The 20,102-nt window shown below is 43.9% G+C and overlaps 1 protein-coding gene across 1 annotated transcript in view; it reads right to left on the bottom strand.

Annotated features, from left to right (window-relative positions):
- KLF12 (KLF transcription factor 12) overlaps nt 1–20,102 on the bottom strand; it is a 253,406-nt gene that overhangs the window by 87,189 nt on the left and 146,115 nt on the right. The window contains 1 exon segment of the mRNA XM_082009457.1: nt 2,843–3,386. Coding sequence (XP_081865583.1) covers nt 2,843–3,386 — 544 coding nt within the window.

Raw genomic sequence — 20,102 nt, 5'->3', positions numbered from 1 at the left:
GTATTTGCTTAAACTGCCTAGAAAAGCAGCCGCCGGGAGAGCAGTTTTGTCTGAGAGAGAGAAAGGTGGACTGCGAAGCATCAGGGGAAGCAGAAAGCCACCACAGCAAAATGCCTGGAGGCAGGATTAGAGGGATGGTGGTGGCCTGAGAAGTTTTTGCAATAAAATTAAAAATGAAATGGTTCTAGTCAAACCTGGAAGGAAAATGAAAATTCACCACGAGGAAAATAAAACTGGGAATAACAAGGAAAAAACCTTTCTCCATATCCTGTTTCTTGCATTTTTCCCCAAGTGTACCTGTACCTAGAAAAACAAAAGAGATCTGAATTTAAGTATGATGTAATCTTCATTAAGTTTAGCACTGAAAGTATGTCTGTTCAGAAAAGTGTCTAAGTCTCATTAAAGTGAAAAGGATTTAAACACAGGCTAATGTAAAATATAACTTTAACTCCTTCCCAATCACGCTCCTGGATCATCAACATGGTCTATGATTTAGCACCAAGGCAGCAACAGTGCAGAGATTATGTGACAAATGCTGTAGATGCTATCTGTGTATCGACTGGTTCATTCAGCATGCGTATTTTTTTGTTGCTGAAAATGATGAATATTCATGTAAAACTTGAAAGTTGTGACTCTCGGTGATTCTGAGCCTGCATCTCTCCTTCAGATGGTAGAGGATTAGCCACCAATTCGACAGCAATGTCCTGTTAGCATCTGTGTACATTTATTTCTTGTTTTCAGCACGAGACCTAACCACTGAAGGGAAGTTAGCCTGCACACATAGGAAATTTATTTAATTGGTTAATTTGTGCAATATCATTGTATTTTATTATTTATGTTGGTTTATGTTAAAGGAAGAAAAACACAGCCCAGAAAAAGCTGACAAAAGATAACTACGTAGGGTCGATTGTTGCCCATTATTCTCTATTGTATTTATTCAAATTAACCTGAACATTTATATCAAAAGAATTAGTGATAGCAAAATATATACAATTGATGAGAAAAAAAAATTAAAGAATGCTTAATCCCTCTTTTTCTTTAGCTGTACATTAATAAGTGCTGCAGGGCTGGTTAACAATCTCTGCCAATAACAGCACAAAGGCAATAGTGTCAGGACAGCTCAGTGTCAGGAGGCCTGGAGCTTGTGGGCTGAAATCCCTATAGCACATTAAATTCTAGAATTTTGTTGACGAAACTGGGGTAGTAAAGTTCCAGTTTTACAGGATCAGGAGGTGCTTCCCATAGAGGAGACTATTACCAGAGCCAACTAGCAGCTTTGAAAAGAAAACAAATAGGAAAAAATCCAGATGAGCTCAAGGTCAGGTGTGGCTCAAAGCTCCAAAACCAAAATACAGACTAAAACTTCCTTTTTTTTTTTTCTTCCTGTTTTTTTTCTCAGACAACATGGTGAAACATTCTGCTTTCATTCATCATTTCTTGATGTAATGGCACAATGTCCTAAAATTAGGTCACAGTATGAAGTGCAACAAAACTTCTCAAACCATCATTTTGAGGTGCAAAGCTAAACCGAGATCAGCTATGAGCTCATTTCCTATGGTCCAAGCCTGTTGAGAGGGCACATTCCACACTCAGGTACTGAGGGAATGGGAGGAGAACCAAAGATGTATGGACAATGGGATGCTACTAAACACCAGAATGACCCATCACTGTAGTCATATACAATAATGCACAGTCACCAGTATATCAAAACTAGACACGTGACTTGAAGAAGAAAGGTCTTTCAGCTGTACAGATGCATTAATTATACAATCAGGTACACAAGAGTTGTTGTAAGATGTATTACTAAATGCCTTGTAGTCTCATAAGCCCTAAAGTAAGATTATCTGTCAATACGCTTGCTTTCCATCTCAAGCAATACCTCATTTCAGGGGAGAATTAGCCATATTTTATTCACTCATACGTGATGAACCTCAAAATGAGTCTGTCTCATTCCTTCCCTCGTGTTCTCATCTCTACCACGAATGCCTTCTTTTTATAAAGAAGCTATGCGTTTCCAAGTGTCTGGGCACATCTGTTTTCTCTTTTCTTCCTCTACCCATCATGTCACCGTCTCTAACAAGTTTTTGCTCTCCCAGTAACTGTTATGTTCTCATTTTTTCTTGCTCTCCAGCTCCCCTTTCTGTGTTCTTTGGACACCTCTCCAAGAGTGTATCTGTCCTTCTGGCATGTGCTTTCTTCCTCCCCTCACACCTCCATGTGACTCTCAGGTCCTGTGTCTGCAAAACTCATTCCCAACATATACAGTCCGTGTGGTTTCCTTCCCTTCTGCTGTTTAATCTGGAAGAAAAAACCCAGTTCGAAATATCACACTGTCACTCCTTGAGCTTAATAAAACCTACCTCTCTGCATCTGCTACTGCTCTTTGGTCCAAAAGCCTGTTCTTCTCACGTTCCTACAGCCCAGTGATTGCTTTCTCTTTGCATGGAAAAAATCTCTCTGACGTTCCTTCCCCTGCCAAATCTGTATCAGCTGGTGAGTTTTCCATGTTCATCTATGGTGTTTTACATATTCTATCTATTCCATTGCCCTACTTCTTCAGGTTCTGGGGAGGTTTTATTCCTCTCAGGACAAAACTTGCCGTGAGTTGTCCCAGCATCTAACACCACTGCTGACCTCAATTTTTATGAAAATACTTATTTATTTTAAAGAACATCAGGGATAAGACTTTTAAAGATTCCTCCCAACAGTGTAAGTTACATGTTTTTTTCAGCAAATGACACAGTATGTTTGGAAACCAACAGCTTTAAAACACTGTTATATTCTCCTCATACAAGAGCCGTTTTAGAGATGCCACAGATGCACAAAACTGATTCCACCTTACCTTTGACGTGGCTTCTCCCATCCTCCAACAGTGGTACTACTATAGTGTTGTTCATATTCCCAGGTGATCTCACAGCTGTATAGACAACAGGTACCGACTGTACCACCACGGGGATACGGTGCACATGACTCATTTTGTTGGACTGCAAGTTCATGGGGCTTGAAGGTGGTACTGGATGGATAATGTGCAAAAACTGCTGGCCTCCAACACCAGACGCAGAGGCCACAAGAGGACCTGGAGTTAATACTGATGGTACAGATGCCGCTGAGGATACCGATGTTATTACTGTGGGTGATGAAGCTGGCCGACTAGAAGAAGAAGAAGTAGAAGTAGAAGAAGGGGAGGAGGCTGATGCTGTCATGGAAACTGGTGAAGATGAAGCTGCTGTAGGGGATGACCTGGCTTTGTTTATTGACAAGTCCACTGGTTCAGTCTGTGTTTGGAAATGGTCTGTAGATAATGAATCCTCTGCGGGGTCTGCCTTCATGTTGTTTAGTAACAAGGGTACAGCTTCCATATCTGGGTAGTTGTTGACGTTTGGTGACTGTTGAGGAAGGACAAACAGACATAGTTACGTATGTGGCTAGAGATGACTCGCATACCCAATTGCTAACACACATCATACAACTTGGTCATGAAAGACACAGGATTTGCTTCCTTTTCTTGTGTCAGATCATAATTTTAAAGGACAAATCACGCTAGAAAGAACAGACATGTTCAGTCTGAACATATTAAAAAAACATATTTTAAAAAAGTTCTACTCCCATTCCTTAGAAGGTGGCAGGATTAACTGTACAAAATCACACTGTTTCTTTGCACTACACAAAGTCATCGGTGACAAATATCTACCTTTTTTATTTTAATTTATTAAAATTTAGTATCTCCACAGGTAACCACTATTTATATTGCCAGGATTTTTCTTCCCAACATCTATCTTTAAGCTACAGCCTTACTCTCTTGTGTCATCTCCAACGGACATGAAGAAAAGCTGGTTACCACCATTTGTCAAACAACCTTCTGCGTGCTTGAAGACTGCAATTTCACCCTACTTGTCTACCTTCAGACTAGGCAGACCTTGCTTCTTCTCTCTGTCATAAGTCACCTTTAGAAGAAGAAGCCTTAGCACTCGTTTGCTCTTTGCAGTGATCTTTGTAGTTTTGTCCACACCACTTTTCAGAAGGTGGTGCGTTATGCTAAACACAGTCCTTCAGTTCTATGTTTGACTTTTTGCATTCTGCATGGTTACTGATAATGAACTTACAGGTCAGTACAGAGCCCCATTGCATGGCTGTCCTGTTACAGGCAGCAATGGGGCTACAGTGGTTTGTTATTCTGAATTAGCATATCAGGTAGCCTTTCCCAATGTTATACTTTTTTTTTTTTTTATTTTTCCATATAAATAAAGAACAATTTTCCTGACTTCTCAAAATAGTTTTATGCTTTAGACCAACTCTTTCAAAGCTGATGGGTCTAAATTTATCCTGGACTGGTACTATCTGCTACTTCTATAGCTTTCTTCCTTATTTCCATCATCAGAGAGGTTAATAGAATTTTTGAATAATGTTAGGCCAAAGATAGAACCCTGGAGAAGCTCATTTGATATATCTTTCCTTTTTGATAGTACCTCATTAATAACTACTCTTTAAAAATGTTTTTTCAAGTAATTTTCAATAGGCAGATCAAGGAAGGAAATGCCCATTGATAACCTGGTAGTAAGACAAAGCACAGCTCTCAGATCCTCAGCTAAATACCTCCATGGCACTGCACTGCAGCAGAGCTTCTCTACAGGCACGCACACACCCCCCGTTATGTGCTGCAGTATGGAAAACCAACCTTGATAACAAACATTTGCCAAACTACTTCAAACCTCACTCGACCCAAAGCAATTATTCCATATACAGATCTAACAAGCAATCTTTTTATGGTACCTAAGCAGCTCTAAATGCATTCTCTTGAACTCTAGATCATAGTATTTACTAAGTATCTAAAAGTATTAAGTCAGAAATATTTAAGCCACAAATATTTTAGTTCGTCTACTCTAAATATGCTAACAATCAAACAGGCTATGAATCCACTTTGGGATTTTTATAATCAACTGTGTTAAATATTTTCATGAAGAACCCTCCTGGTTTTGAGTCAGAGCCAAATTTCATCACAGAATGGAGTTCTATTGCAAAAGGAAAAGAGGAACACAAATATTAAAAATTGTAACAGTAACAGCCTAAGTGGATATTTTCCCTGGCATGCTGAAAGATGAGATGTTCTAGTAGATCCCATCTGTTCAGCTGATTCAGACTGGTTCTTGGATCTGACATTTTCCCCCATTTGAAAGCAAGAACATCTCTAGAACAGCAAGTCTCTTCCTCTATTCATACACAAATCAGCTTAAGACAAAGGGACCCCAATTCATCCAGCCCCTGGACCCTGCTGTTCTGCTGTAATACAAGTAACAAAAGCAAAAATCCCTTTGTAAACACAATGGGAAGTTCTCCCGCTAAAAAAGAACATGGAGTGAAGAACAAGTCACTTTTCAAAGCACATAACCAGTTACGAGTGACAAGGTTACAAAAACTTCTTCTTCAAGAGGGCAAAACCGCCCGTAATTGCCCAGTGATGACTCCTGGTAACTTCCTCTGAAACACCTTATCCAGGCTACTGTCAGTAATGAGGTTCTGCATTAGGCATACCATATGTGCCATGATAAAGATGAAACTATAAACATACATGGCACAAGTAGTTCATTTGTCAAATCTTGACAAGTCTCATGTACGCAATGGGCAAACAGACTGGTCCTGCTGAACTAAACAAATTGATGGCAGAGTGAGGGCAAGACGGAGAGGGACACCCTGCACAGGCTATACCCAAACCTTCATAAGGCCAATGGCAACACCTTCTATCTTGAATGTTTGGGAGAAGGGTGATGAATGGGATCAACTCACGCACAAGGGAGGTGAAGGATCCCCTTGTGCACATGGCTGGGCAAACGTCATCTAGAACAAGTACAGATCGCCAGCTCCATCCACAGGGCAGATAAATGTGCCACTGAGGAAATCCTACATGTTGATGTACTTTGAGGCTTCCCCTGGGTGCCACAGGCAGATTTCAGGTTGACCCAATGCCATCTGCCTCAGCAACGCAACTTGTTACTCTGTGAGCTGAAGGATGGATTACCCGGGTCTTGCTGTCCTCCACTGCTCTTCAGAGCACCCTGAAGTGCTCTGAGGGCACCAGGGACTTGATGTACCTAGCATATGCATGTCAGGCTGCTCGCAGGAGTCTTCTGACTTCTGGGATACTTCCGAGACTGGACACAAGGGATCCACATGGACCTCAAAAACAGTCCGTCACCAAACTGAGTGCAGTCTACCCCAAAGTCCCACCTGCTTTTGCAGCAAGCAGCATCAGGTCCCTTAAAGGAAGAGTAAGGAAGAACCCCAAACCCTTATATAGCTGATGCCACAGGAAGTACTCGTTCCATGGATAGAGTCAATTGTCTTTGAGACAAAGAACAGGTCATGACTTACAGATTTTTCTAGATTGTGCTGAGAACAGGCCTTTGTTTTATCAGAGTAATTACACTAGTCTTTTGGGAATAAAAAAAAAAAAAGGAAAAAAGTATCATGTAACTGCAGTCTCTCATACAAATCACTTTCTCTTTCAATAGGTTTTCTGCATTTCCATTTCTACTGTACATTCCTTATATTGCATCTCCCTTTCGCTAGGTACCCTCTTCTTGTTCAGAGCTGCTGGATGGGCCAAGAAGTCTCTTATGTACTATGGTAATACAGCTGCTATGATTATTTTGGAGTTCAGTAGTGAAACTAAACTTGAAACCTTTACAACCACTTCATAAATTTCTCCAAACGAGATGAAAGATGGTATGCCTTTCAAGGCCTCCCTTCCCTGCCAAAACTCTAAGACTAAGAATGCCCTTTCTTTGGCAAATTCAGGCTGTGACTGATGTCAGTCAACATTACAAAAGACAGCAGGATCCTTATCAAAAGGCTTGTACATCCCGTACTTAGGATAAAAACTGTAAACAAGTGTTATATTTTCTTCTGGTGGCAGTGAACAAAGAGATTTACCTCAACAACTCACACTCCCTTACAGTGACCTACAAGTGGTATAAATGTTTATCCATGATCTCAGATTCTATCTAAGCTGCTAAAGCTCTATTTAAACTGTATTTGAATCAAAACTTTGAACATTAAATTATCATTATTTTCTGAAAATGGATGGTATAAGCAAACCTTTCCTCAAAACAGTGATTATTCCAGAATTAGGAACTACAGGACAAAGACTAGCAAAGAAACCAAAAGAGATGGCTAAATTCTCAGCGCACTATTTCTTAACATCTCCCCAGAACACTATTAACTGAGAATTAACTGTTCATTTCCCCAGACGATGACTGTTGCCATTAGTTTTACTTAACGGAACCACATCTGTTCTAATGGAGAAGATCAGAATGCTATGGCTGGCATATTCAGAAGCATATCTTCAGCCATTCTGTCAGCTCATAAGTCAATTGGATGAAAAACAAATGGTTGTGTGTTTTTTTCTTCTGTCTCTCTATTCCTGCCTTTCCATCCTCATCTAGTGAACTGGGCTTCTTGTGGTGGTGTGGGCTCAGCTGATTGCTAGTTTCAGCGTCTAAAACAGGTTTTCCCTGTCTGGCTCCCAAAGTGTCTATGTTGGTTTTGCAAACTTCATTTTGGTTTTAGGGGTCTAAACTCTGTTACTGAGAGTTTGGCAGCTTCCAGAGTGTTTGGTGGGTTAGAAAGGGTTCAGTCTAAGGTCCCTGTAACCCAGTGGGCTGCCCTGGATGCCAGCCCAGACCATGGAAACACAACACGAAGGGGTACAGCTCCACGCGGCTCTCCTCATCTCACTGCTCCTGCCCACTGGTACAAAGGAGAGGGACAGCTTCAGCCTTGCCTCCAGCTGGGACTCGCTGGCAAATCTCAGCAATGCCTCCCTCTGCAACAATGCTGTCACATTCGTACACCTGCAGAAGGGGGCTATTTGCCATCCGCTGAAATCCATGCTGAAACAGAACTGGAAGGCAGGTTAGAATTGCTCCCTGCTAGAAAAGGCTTTTTAATAAAGCTGCAGCCTCTCCTGGTCCGTGCTCTTGGCTCATGCTTTCTGTGCCTGCCCTTTAAAGCTGTACACCAGTATTCTCTGCAGTGCTGTTTCATTAGCTTGCCATTAATAAACGCCGCCAGGAACATAACACGTGATTTCCCTATTCACAAAGCTTTTTTTGGCTCTGTAAAAAAGCATTCCTTACTGCCCGTTTCCCTGACCATTATGGAAAAACAACCAGCCAGCCACACAATCAGCCACCAGACCCTGAGCAAACCATGTTGAAGTTACGGCTGACCTTCTCTGCTGGCCGGCCATCTCTTCCTGCACAGCTCTACTTCAGCTGGTGGAACCATGTTCTGCCTTCCCTGAGACAGGAACACGAACAGCCACCAGAAAAAATGTTCTGGTTTCGGCCGGGCGAGAGTTAATTTCCTTTCTAATAGCTGGTATAGTGCTGTGTTTTGGATTTAGTATGCGAATAACATTCATAACACACTGCTGTTTCTAGTTGTCGCTAAGTAGCTGTAGTGCTTATGCTCAGTCAAGGACTGTTCAGCTCCCCATGCCCTGCCAGCGGGGAGGTGCACAAGAAGCTGGGAGGGGTCACAGCCAGGACAGTTGACGCAGGCTGGCCAAAGGGACATCTCCTGCCATACAACGTCATGCCCAGTACATAAACTGGAGTTGGCTGGGGGTGGGAACTGCTGCTTCTGAACGGGCTATCGATCACCGGGTGGTGAGCAACTGTTGCACTGGGCATCACTTGGTTTTGTACGTCCCTTGATCAGTAATACTATTATTATTTTCTCTTTCTTTGCTGTCCTATTAAACTGTTTTTATCCCAACTCACCAGTTGTTTTTTTCCAATTCTCTCCCCCATCCCACCTCGGGGCGGGGAGGGCAGGCGAGTGGCTACATGGTGCTTAGTTGCTGGCTGGGGCTAAACCACGACAAAAACCCAAGATCAAGGGGTCCTGTATCCTTCCCCACCAGGCTGAAGGCAGTAGCTTAAACGAAAGGAACGAATGGAGGCAAGTCCATGCTCGGGGCAGCAGGCAAACCCCCTCCTTGCCCACCTCGCCTCCCCAGGTGACTCTCTACAACAGGTATGAGGCTCTGGATGTGGAAGGACAGCCCATGGATGATGTGCATGACAGTCCATCTACACCAGAGGTGTTGCCAAGGTCAGAAAGACCCACCCCCCGCACCACGACCACCCCCATGAGGAAGAAAAGACAGGTTACAGTTGTAGGCGACTCCCTTCTGAGGGGAACTGAACATCAAATGTGCTGGACAGACCCTCCTCTTAGGGCAGTCTGCTGCCTCTCTGGGGCCCGGGTTAAGGACATCACTAGGAAACTTCCTAGCCTGGTGTGGCCCTCGGACTGTTACCCACTACTGCTCTTCCATGTGGGAGGAGATGAAACTGCAACGCATAGTCCAAGGGCGATCAAAAGAGACTTCAGGGCCTTGGGACAGTTGGTAAGAGACTCTGCAGCACAGGTTATTTTTTCCTCCCTCCTTCTACTTGCAGGCGGTGACACTGGAAGAAATAGATAGGCCCAGTCTATTAATACATGGCTTTGCAGCTGGTGTCACTGCCACAGTTTCAGGGTTTTTGATAATGGGATGGTCTACACAGCACCTGGCTTGCTGGCATGGGATGGGATTATCCTTTCTAAATGGGGGAAGAGTGTCTTTGCTCACAAGCTAGCCGGGCTTTTTGACAGGGCTTTAAAAGAGACTCGAAGTAGGAGGGCAGTAATATCAGGCTTTCCCAGGACAAGCTGTGGGATGACATGCCAGAGAAAGACATGGTGCTAGCGAGGGCCCTCAGCCTTTTGCTCTGAGACGTGCTGGCTACACTTCAGCACACTTGAAGTCTTACGGAGATGAGCCAGGGGTTTCCAAGGTAGTAGGAGCCAACAGGGAAACACCAGCGAAGGACCTCAAAGGAATTCAGGGTTGTTCCTCTAAGAAGGTGACACGGCTGACAGCCCACCTGAAGTGCCTTTACATAAATGCACACAGCATGGGCAATAAAAAGGAGCTGGAAGCCACCGTGCTGATAGAAAGCTATGACCTGGTAGCCATTAGTGAAACTTGGTGGGACAAATCGGATGACTGGAGTGCAGCTATTGATGGCTACAGGCTGTTCAGAAGGGACAGGTGAGGAAGGAAGGGTAGAGGCATTGCCCTCTACATCAAGAAATGGATAGAGTGTGAAGAGCTGTCTCTGAAGAATAGCCACAAGCAAGTCAAAAGCTTATGGGCAAGAATCAGGACCGAGGCAACAAAGGGAACCTTGTGGTTGGTGTGTACTACAGGCCACTTGACCAAGGGGAGTCTATTGATGAAGCCTTCTTACTCGAGCTACAGAAGGCATCATGCTTGCAGGCTCTCATCCTGCTGGGAGACTTCAGTCACCCTGATATCTGCTGGACAAGTAGCACAGCGAGCTGTAAGCAACCCAGGAGACTCCTGGAGTGCATGGAGAATAACTTCCTATGCCAGGTAATAGACAGCCCTACCAGAGGGGATGCCATACTGGACCTGTTGGTTACCAACACATGTCAGCTAATTGGTGATGCCAATACTGGAGGCAGCCTGGGCTGCAGTGAGCATGTACTGGTGGAGTTCACAGTCCTGAGGGATATGGGGTAGGCAAAGAGTAAAGTCAAGACCCTGAATTTTAGGAAAGCAAACGTCCAGCAAAGCAACTCTTCAGGGAGTTAGTCAATAGGATCACCTGGGAAACCGCCCTCAGGGACAAGGGAGCAGAACAGAGCTGGCGGATCTTGAAGGATGCTTTCCATGGAGCACAAGATCTCTCGATCACCAGGTGTAAGAGATCAGGAAAGGAAGGCAAGAGACCAGCATGGCTGAGTCGAGGCCTGCTGGCCAAACTAAAGAACAGGAAGGAAATGCACAGTCAGTGGAAGCAGGGACAGGTATTCTGGGATGAGTACAGAGATGCTGCTCAGTTGTGCAGGGATGGGGTCAGGAAGGCCAAGATGCATCTGGAGCTGAACTTGTCAAGGGATGCAAAGAATAATAAGAAGGGCTTCTATAGGTATATCAGCCAGGAAAGGAAGGTCAAGAAAAGCGTACCCCTCCTTGGTGAGCAAAACTGGCAAATGGTAACAAAGGATGAGGAAAAGGCTGAGGTAGTCAACAGCTTCTCTGCCTCAGTTTTCACTGGCAGTGTCTCTTCCCACACCTCTTGAGTGGATGGACTGCAAGATGGGGACTGGAGGAGCAAAGTCCTTCCCGCTGTAAGAGAAGATCAGGTCAGAGACCACCTGAGGAATCCAAACATACACAAGTCTATGAGACCTGACAAGATGCATCCCAGAGTCCTGAGGGAATTGGCCGATGTAGTTGCCAAGCCAGTCTCCATGGTATTTGAAAAGTCCTGGCAGGTGAAGTCCCTGGAGGCTGGAAAAAGGAAAACATTGCACTCATCTTCAAAAAGGATAGCAAGGAGAACCCTGGGAACTACCAACTTGCCAGCCTCACCTCTGTGCCTGGGAAGATCATGGAACAGATCTTCCTAGAAGCTATGCTAAGGCACATGGAAGGCACGGAGGTGATTCAAGACAGCCAGCATGGCTTCACCAAGGGCAAGTCCAGCCTAACCAATCTAGTGGCCTTCTAGGATAGAGTGACTACATCAGTGGACAAGGGAAGAGACATGGATGTTGCCTATCTGGACTTCCATAAGGCATGTGACATGGTCCCCCACAACAACCTTCTCTCTAAACTGGAGAGAGACGGATTTGATGGGTGGGCTGTTGGGTGGATAAGGAATTGGTTGGATGGTCGCATCCAGAGGCTAGTGGTCAACAGCTCATGTGAACCTCCTCAGGTTCAGCAAGGCCAAGTGCAGGGTCCTGCACCTGGGTCAAGGCAACCCCTGGTATCAGTACAGGCTGAGGGATGAAGAGATTGAGAGAAGCCCTGACAAGGAGGACTTGGGGGTACTGGTGGATGAAAAGCTGGACATGAGCTGGCAATGTGCACTCACAGCCCAGAATGTCAACCGTATCCTAGGTTGCATCCAACGCAGCGTGACCAGCAGGTTGAGGGAGGTGGTTCTGCCCCTCCACTCTGCTCTGCTGAGACCCCACCTGGAGTCCTGCGTCCAGCTCTGGAGCCCTCAGCACAGGAAAGACACGGACCTGTTGGAGCGGGTCCAGAGGAGGGCCACACAAATGATCAGAGGGATGGAACACCTCTCCTCTGAGGACAGGCTGAGAGAGTTGGGGTTTTCAGCCTGGAGAAGAGAAGGCTCCGGGGAGACATTTTGCAGCCTTTCAGTACTTCAAGGGGGCCTATAAGAAAAATGAGGACAGGCTTTTTAGCAGGGCCTGTTGCAACAGGAGAAGGGGTTTAAACAGTTTTAAACTAGAAGACGGTAGATTTTGACTAGATTAAGAAATAAATTTTTCACAATGAGGGTGGTGAAGCCCTGGCACAGGTTGCCCAGAGTGGTGGTAGATGCCCCATCCCTGGAAACATTCAAGGTCAGGTTGGATAGGGCTCTGAGCAAGCTTATCTAGTTGAAGATGTCCATGCTCATTGCTGGGCGGTTGGACTAGATGACCTTTAAAGGTCCCTTCCAACCCAAACATCATTTTACGAATCTATGATCTTCTTTCCAGCCCGCTGAGTTCCACTTCCTCTTAACTTACTTTGCAGCAAATTTTGCAACAGCCTCTTTCCACTCTCTTACTCTACTCATGGCGATCATCTTTACGTACCAGCATTGTCTCCCATCCATGACCAAGCCATGAAAAGCTCAGTTTGCACATAGATGAGGTTAAAACCAGTGAAAAAGTGAAGACAATTTTGTTTTCAGCAACTTATCCTGACGCCTCGCAGTTCATCAACTTCACAGGGTACCAAGCTTCAGTGATCCTTCATGCCTTTGTGGAGTTTTACTGCTCCTGAACAAGAGAGTTTACAAACCTCCAACAATCAGTTGTCAGCTTTTAAAGTGTTCTTCCTTTCTGGCAGCATCTTCCAAGGTCAAACAATTTGTAAGAAAGCATACCAAAAAAGCTGTCCTTGATGACGGAAACTGAACAGACTAAATTTAGCACTTATAAAATAAGCTGGCTTTGAGGACAGGAAGTTAAAAAATAAATTGCTAAGCGTTTAAATCTTCAGTAAAATCACACAACACCCCTTCTTGGTTGTCATCATGCTGCCCCACCTCATTCTGCTCTGGCTGGAGAAATTGCAGACAGGATGATTTTGTTTTGTCAGAGTTAAAGGAGAGTGAGATCAGAAAATCTGAAAAACTACCCACAATTTTAACCATGTCGTTGCCACTGCCATACTAGAACGCCCAGGTTCGGTGGTGCAGGAATGCATCTTTCTGGGCAGGCAGTGCAGAACTGCACCCAGCTAGAGCACCTTTCAGCTCTGATCATCACGCTTAGAGGGTGAAATCTAAACAACCAGGAATATTCTGCAGGTTACAGATTTTCTAACACTTCACAGTAAAAGAAACACCTGCTAGGTTTGAAATTACAAAAAGCACTTGCTCTAGCAGAAGTAATTTTGCTTCTGCATAGCACACAGATGTGCTTACAACTCTAATACCACGAGACGTGCAGGTGGATTGAGTTTAGATTTTGGTATGTTCATCTTTGGTATACAATTTTTTTTAAGATTAAAATGGAATATTTTCCTAATCTCTCCTGTAGGTAAGGGTAGAAAGCTCATCCCCCTGAAACCACAGTTCTGTAGCTTGCCATGAAGCATATCTGCCTGTATTGGGTTATGTCCTGTCACGCCCCAGCGAGGCACCCACAGACTATGAATGGCTGGCACATGGCTAGCTTGGGTAAGCAGCAGCTTGGGCACTTCAATGAGCCCTGTGGACAGAGTCTTCTTTTAGTTTATCTTGCTAATCTAGGAGTGAACTCTCTCTAAAGTTATGGGATGAGATGTTTTTGAAAACACCTTCCCATCATGAGAAATTACATTCACAAGACTCACATGCTTGCGCCTTAAAATCTCCACTTCAGCAAAAGCAACAAAATACTCTAAGAAATGGAAGAATCACAGAATCACAGAATCACTAGGTTGGAAAGGACCTTCAAGATCATCAAGTCCCACCATTAATCCAGCACCACCATGTCCCCTAAACCATGTCCTGAAGCGCCACATCCACACGTTTTTTGAACACTTCCAGAGATGGCGACTCCACCACCTCCCTGGGCAGCCTGTTCCAATGCCTGACCACCCTCTCAATGAAGGAATTTTTCCTAATATCCAATCTAAACCTCCCCTGGCGCAACTTGAGGCCATTTCCTCTTGTCCTATCACTAGTTACTTGGGAGAAGAGACCAACACCCTCGTCGCCCCAACCCCCTTTCAGGTAGTTGTAGAGAGCGATAAGGTCTCCTCTCAGCCTCCTCTTCTCCAGACTAAACAACCCTAGTTCCCTCAGCCGCTCCTCATAAGACTTGTGCTCCAGACCCCTCACCAGCTTCGTTGCCCTTCTCTGGACACGCTCCAGCACCTCAACATCCTTCTTCTAGTGAGGGGCCCAAAACTGAACACAGGATTCAAGCTGCGGCCTCACCAGTGCCGAGTACAGGGGCACAATCACTTCCCTACTCCTGCTGGCCACACTATTTCTGATACAGGCCAGGATGCTGTTGGCCTTCTTGGCCACCTGGGCACACTGCCGGCTCATGTTCAGCCGGCTGTCAACCAGCACTCCCAGGTCCCTTTCCGTCGGGCTGCTCTCCAGCCACTTCTCCCCAAGCCTGTAGCGTTGCATGGGGTTGTTGTGGCCAAAGTGCAGGACCCTGCACTTGGCCTTATTAAACCTCATCCAGTTGGCCTCTGCCCATCGATCCAGCCTGTCCAGATCCCTCTGCAGAGCCCTCCTACCCTCCAGCAGATCAACACTCCCATCCAGCTTGGTGTCATCTGCAAACTTACTGAGGGAGCACTCGATTCCCTCATCCAGATCATCAATAAAGATATTGAATAAGACCACCCCCAGAACCGAGCCCTGGGGAACACCGCTTGTGACCGGCCGCCAGCCGGATTTAACGCCGTTCACCACAAGTCTCTGGGCTCGGCCATCCAGCCAGTTCCTCACCCAGTGAAGAGTAAACCTGTCCAAGCCACAAGCTGCCAGTTTCTCCAGGAGAATGCTGTGGGAGACGCTGTCAAAGGCTTTACTAAAGTCCAGGTAGACAACGTCCACAGTCTTTCCCTCATCCACTACGCGGGTCACCTGGTCATAGAAGGAGATCAGGTTGGTCAAGCAGGACCTGCCTTTCATGAACCCATGCTGGCTGGGCCTGATCCCTTGGTTGTCCTGCAGATGCCCTGTGAGCACTCTCAAGACCAACCGCTCCATAATCTTCCCTGGTACAGAGGTCAGGCTGACAGGCCTGTAGTTCCCAGGATCCTCCTTCCGGCCTTTCTTGTAGATGGGCGTGACATTGGCAAGCCTAAGAAGCAATACAACCTGCAAAAAAATGAACTGAACAACTTCTACTTGAAAACACTGCTACCTCCCTGAAAAGAAGACATATCCATGACTCAACTATGTTCACTTTGAGATGTGGCTATCGTTATTAATCTCTACATGAAGGGTGCACCCTTACAGTGGTGACAGACAGCTGTATAAAATCAGAAGGGTGAACATGTAGACAGCTGAAATCTAGAACTGAGCAAAATACTTAAAAATTTGTTTCCAACTGCAAAAGCACCAAGTGAACAGTCATTTGCGCCTTTTTGCTCGAGGCTGCTGCTGCCGGCTTTCCCAGGCTGACGTAACTGCTCAGCTCAGATGTGTTGCACAAATGGAGGAGGTCACGCTGAAGAAGAAAGCAAAATGCAAGGCAGCTGGAACTTTCTGCTTTTTTTAAGGATGCATAAATTAAAAAGTGCCTTACTATCAGTTTTCAAGAAATGGTTGCTCAGGGTCAAGGTTAAATTTTTGTTCCAAGGAAGAAGAGAGATCCCCAAGACACAGCACTCCCAAATAAGGTTGAGTAGGACTCTCTTACAACAACTCCTATTGAAGCTTTTCTAAAAAGCACCAATTGGCACCAAGAGAGGGTAGAGTCCAGGAATTATTACAATAAAAAGAGGTTCAATGAAAATGCATTTAAACAAATTGGAATTGATTCAACAGCAGAGACTGAGAGATACTCACTTTAAAGTACTTGTGATTCACTTAATGTATCATTATCTCTGCATAACACTTGGATGTTTGATTTCAAAGTGGATGTTTCCAACCCTCAAGGCCTAAAAATAAAATTTCTATTCTCTTTGTGAGTCTGAAGAAGCAAAAGAGACTCAGCACACACTATGAGGTGCAGGTGGCCTTTGTTAGCAGAGTGTTGCTAAATATGTAGAAGTTACAGAAGATGTCCCAAAATAAAAGAGAATTAATGAAGAGATGGGGAGACCAAATTCAAACCAACCATTCATAAACAGACAAGCAAAATTTAAGCTCCAAGGCTGTAAAAATTATCTTTTAACTTTTCGTGAACAGTCACACTATGGCGTTATTCCACAACTACTTCAACAATAAAAAAGTACCATGTGCTGCAACCTTCAGTAACAGCTCAAACTAGGACTGGAGAAATGTGCTTCAAAATGAAAGGAGATCCCTATGCAAACAGCGTTAATTTTTAAACACCTTTAACAATGAACGCAAATATATCTAGTGTGAAATGACTTATTTTTAAATAATACATTTACAAAGACAGAGTAAGCATTAAGGTTACTTAGCATTTCACTCTCCTGTCCCAAAACTGACAGGTTTACCAAGGGGTTTCTCCAATGTCACAGAAGGAGAACAAATGATTACAGACTTCTACAGCCCAATAAACTAATCAGCCACTGTGCTATCTGGTACATTAAATGTAAAAATGATACATTTCTTGAACATGAGGCCAAATTCTCAGTATCTCAATCTCTACATGGGCCTGCTGTGATTTTTTCTGAAAAGCAACAAAACCTACTCACTTGATCCCTAAATCATTAACACATTCAGAAAACTAGCTGTTCAGCATAGATGTATTATTTATATTTGAGCAGTGTTACTAGAATGCTCTATCAAAGGAAGACTCTGTTGAAAGAACCTAATTTATGCCCATCACTATGACACAACTCTTCAACAAGTTAGCATGTTAGCATGAGTCTAACAAAGGTGTGGAACACCAGTATTGTACGATGCTGCTTGCAATATTACTTGCTTAAACTTATAAAGAATACTGATAATGTATTTGTATTCCTTGTACTGATCCATTTTAGATTTGAGAATAATTTCTGAATAAATGGCAGATCCCTACATAATTTTAAAGGGGAGGTAAAATGCCATGAAAAAATATCTTATTGCCCCCAATTCAGGATTATTTTGGGGATTTAAAAAAATGTTAGTTTATAAAATCCCAGACAAGAAGAACTTCACACATTAACTTAGCAGCTCTCTTCATTAAGTTTTTCCCTCATGTTTTTGGGTAATTCTTCCCCTTTTTGATTCCACATCGTTCTTATTTTCTCTAGTCCAATTTTAAATCATAATCTTTCTGTTTAGTTTATCCAAAAACTTGAGTTAATAAATTTGAGTCCTTGAAGTTTACATCAGAAAATAATAAGAAAAATTGTACTAGACGTGATTTTTTAATGAATTTGGTTTTGTCCATTTAGACTAGTTACTTAGCCTGACGTAGAATACATTGGGAACTTTCTGGAAGTACCTACCAAGCAGGTTTGCTGATAGAGAGGTCCACCAAATTAGCAAGGTTTAGTGAAAGTAATTTCTGAAAAAAGTACTCAGCAGCATTTACATTCCTACGTGAAAACATTAAAATTATATTCTAAGATTTATTTTTATCTAACATGGAAGCATTCAATGTTTCTATGCAAACCAACTTGCACTGAAAAACAATGAAAGCCTGAAGAATAATTTGCAGCCAACAAGTTCCTGAAGATCCGCAAGTTAAGATTTTGATGCAAATATTTGGTAAATACTTTCCTACTCTGCACATCATCAGAATATTCATAAATGTATTAGCAAAAAAAGACTATGACAAATAATGCACAAAACTATTATTTATATCCTTTAACCAGCTGCAAGCTGGTGCCCTGCTGCAGGCAAAACTCTGCCACATACCCACCAGCCTTGGAGCTCAGCACTCCCAAACTGATCTTGCACTTCCAAGCCATTCCTCCTTGGGCAAACAGTGCCATATACTGCAAGAGGACTCTGTGCACCCGGTAAATGCAGCTGATGTGAAAAAGGCATAAAGGACCTGGTCAACAGTTGGACTTCATGATCTTAAAGGTCTGTTCCAACCTTAATGATTCTGTGATTCTGTGACCTGGTAGTTAATAATTTTCAATTATCCCTCATTACTCAGTCTTGCTTGCATGTCCTCTGAGATATGAAGATACCTATGAACTACTTCAACAATTGTACAGCTATCTGATAAATACATCAGGAGTGGTGATGGTGGTGGTGCCATGCCTGAAACTCAAATCTAGTATGTTATCCATACACTGCAACTGGGTTTCTCTCTGACTCTATCTACTTGTCTTTGTTCATCTTAATATCCACAAGAAGGATTCATTTTCCCAAGCGAACCTCCTTCTTCTGTTTACTGTTCTTCAGTCTGAAGTTTAAGTTAATTTTGTTCTTCTGACCTCTCAATTGAGATTTGCATCTCAGTTTCAACACACTTTTCTTTACTAACATAAATACATTGAGTAGAACTAACTATAGTTAGGTCAGACTGAAATTAAGCCTTTCAGCAGTTTGAGGGGAGAAAAAAAAAGGTTCACTTCAAAGAGAAAAAGTTTAAGTAAGTTTTTACTGAAACGACCACTTTCCAGTGTCTGTTCCTCAGACTTCCAGGACCACCTACCCCAGAAGTGGCTGTCAGTCCTAGTAAAACAAACATGTCTGGTTCCATTCTCTGGTACTGAGGGTCCATGGCCTGAATTTGGATAGCCAAAAGGTCTCATCCTCTTGAGAGGGGGTAGCTCTACCCCAAGCTCGTTAAACTGGGTGAAATGAGCTTGCCTCTAACCCCCGTGAACTCCTTCCTCCTCCTGCTTCCCACTGCCACCCTTCCTCTGGGACTGGGCAGCACCGAGGAGGACATCAGCTGATCTCGAAGAAGGAAAAAGAGCCAAATTTGGGAGGAGAGGAATAACACTGGCTGGAAAAAAGCCCTACAGAGGCAGATACAATGCAGAGACTGGGTCTGGCGCTGTCTGAGAGAGGAAACTGATAGTGATTCCCGTCTGGAAAGGCTGGGATACCACCAGCAAAGAGACTGAGGCTCCAAGGGGTCACATAAGGTGAGTCTGAGAATTAAGGAAATCAAGCACTTAAAATCCTAAGCAAGCCATTAGGTCATCTAATGTCACCTCAGATGCAACTGAGAGGATTATGAAATAAAGATGAGGGTGGGAAGGAAATGGTGCCCGTCCGCCTGGGTGGTGAGGTTGGCTGGGAAGGACGCGCGGCTCAGCTGGATGCGAGGAAGTGTCCCAGCCCAGAGAAGAGGAGACGGGTCAAGCTTGGAGCGACCAGGCAAAAGGGTTTGTGCCAAGTAAAGCAAAATGCCCTGCCAGTGCCTGGCACGGGACCCAAAGCCGCTGAGGTTCACCACTCCTCTGCTGTCAGCAGATATCCCTGAGACCCACTGGTGAAACATCCCATCCCTCCGCAACACCCCTCCACAAAAAATGAAGACAAGAAGTGCGTATTGCAGTAACTGCCCGCTACAGGGGCTGATCAAAGTTAGCGCAGACAGTCCTCCTCCTAATGCTGCCATTTGCTTCGTCTACCAGGCTTACAAGTGGTCTTTTCACACAGCTCTTGGGAAGGTAGTTCTGGGATGGTTATTTTTGACTTTTTCCCCCCAAAAGTGAAAGTGCTCTTATATAAACTATGAATATGTATACTTGGAAAATTAGTTGTTAATGCCTCTGGAATGGGTTTTGATTCAACCCACTGACCTGGTATGTCACAGTACTTACTGTTACAGAAGAAAAGACCAAGAATAAAAACTTAACCCTTTTCCAAGTCTTTATATACATTATAAAAATTATAGTTAAAGGCTAAATAAGATCAGATATGGATTATGAGACAGACAACCTATTGACACCGTATATG

This window comes from Phaethon aethereus (assembly GCF_964289735.1).
Source record: "Phaethon aethereus genome assembly, chromosome: 1".
Classification (NCBI taxonomy): Eukaryota; Metazoa; Chordata; class Aves; order Phaethontiformes; family Phaethontidae; genus Phaethon; species Phaethon aethereus.
The sequence above is the reverse complement of the archived record's forward strand: the minus strand, read 5'-3'. Positions and strand labels throughout refer to the sequence as shown.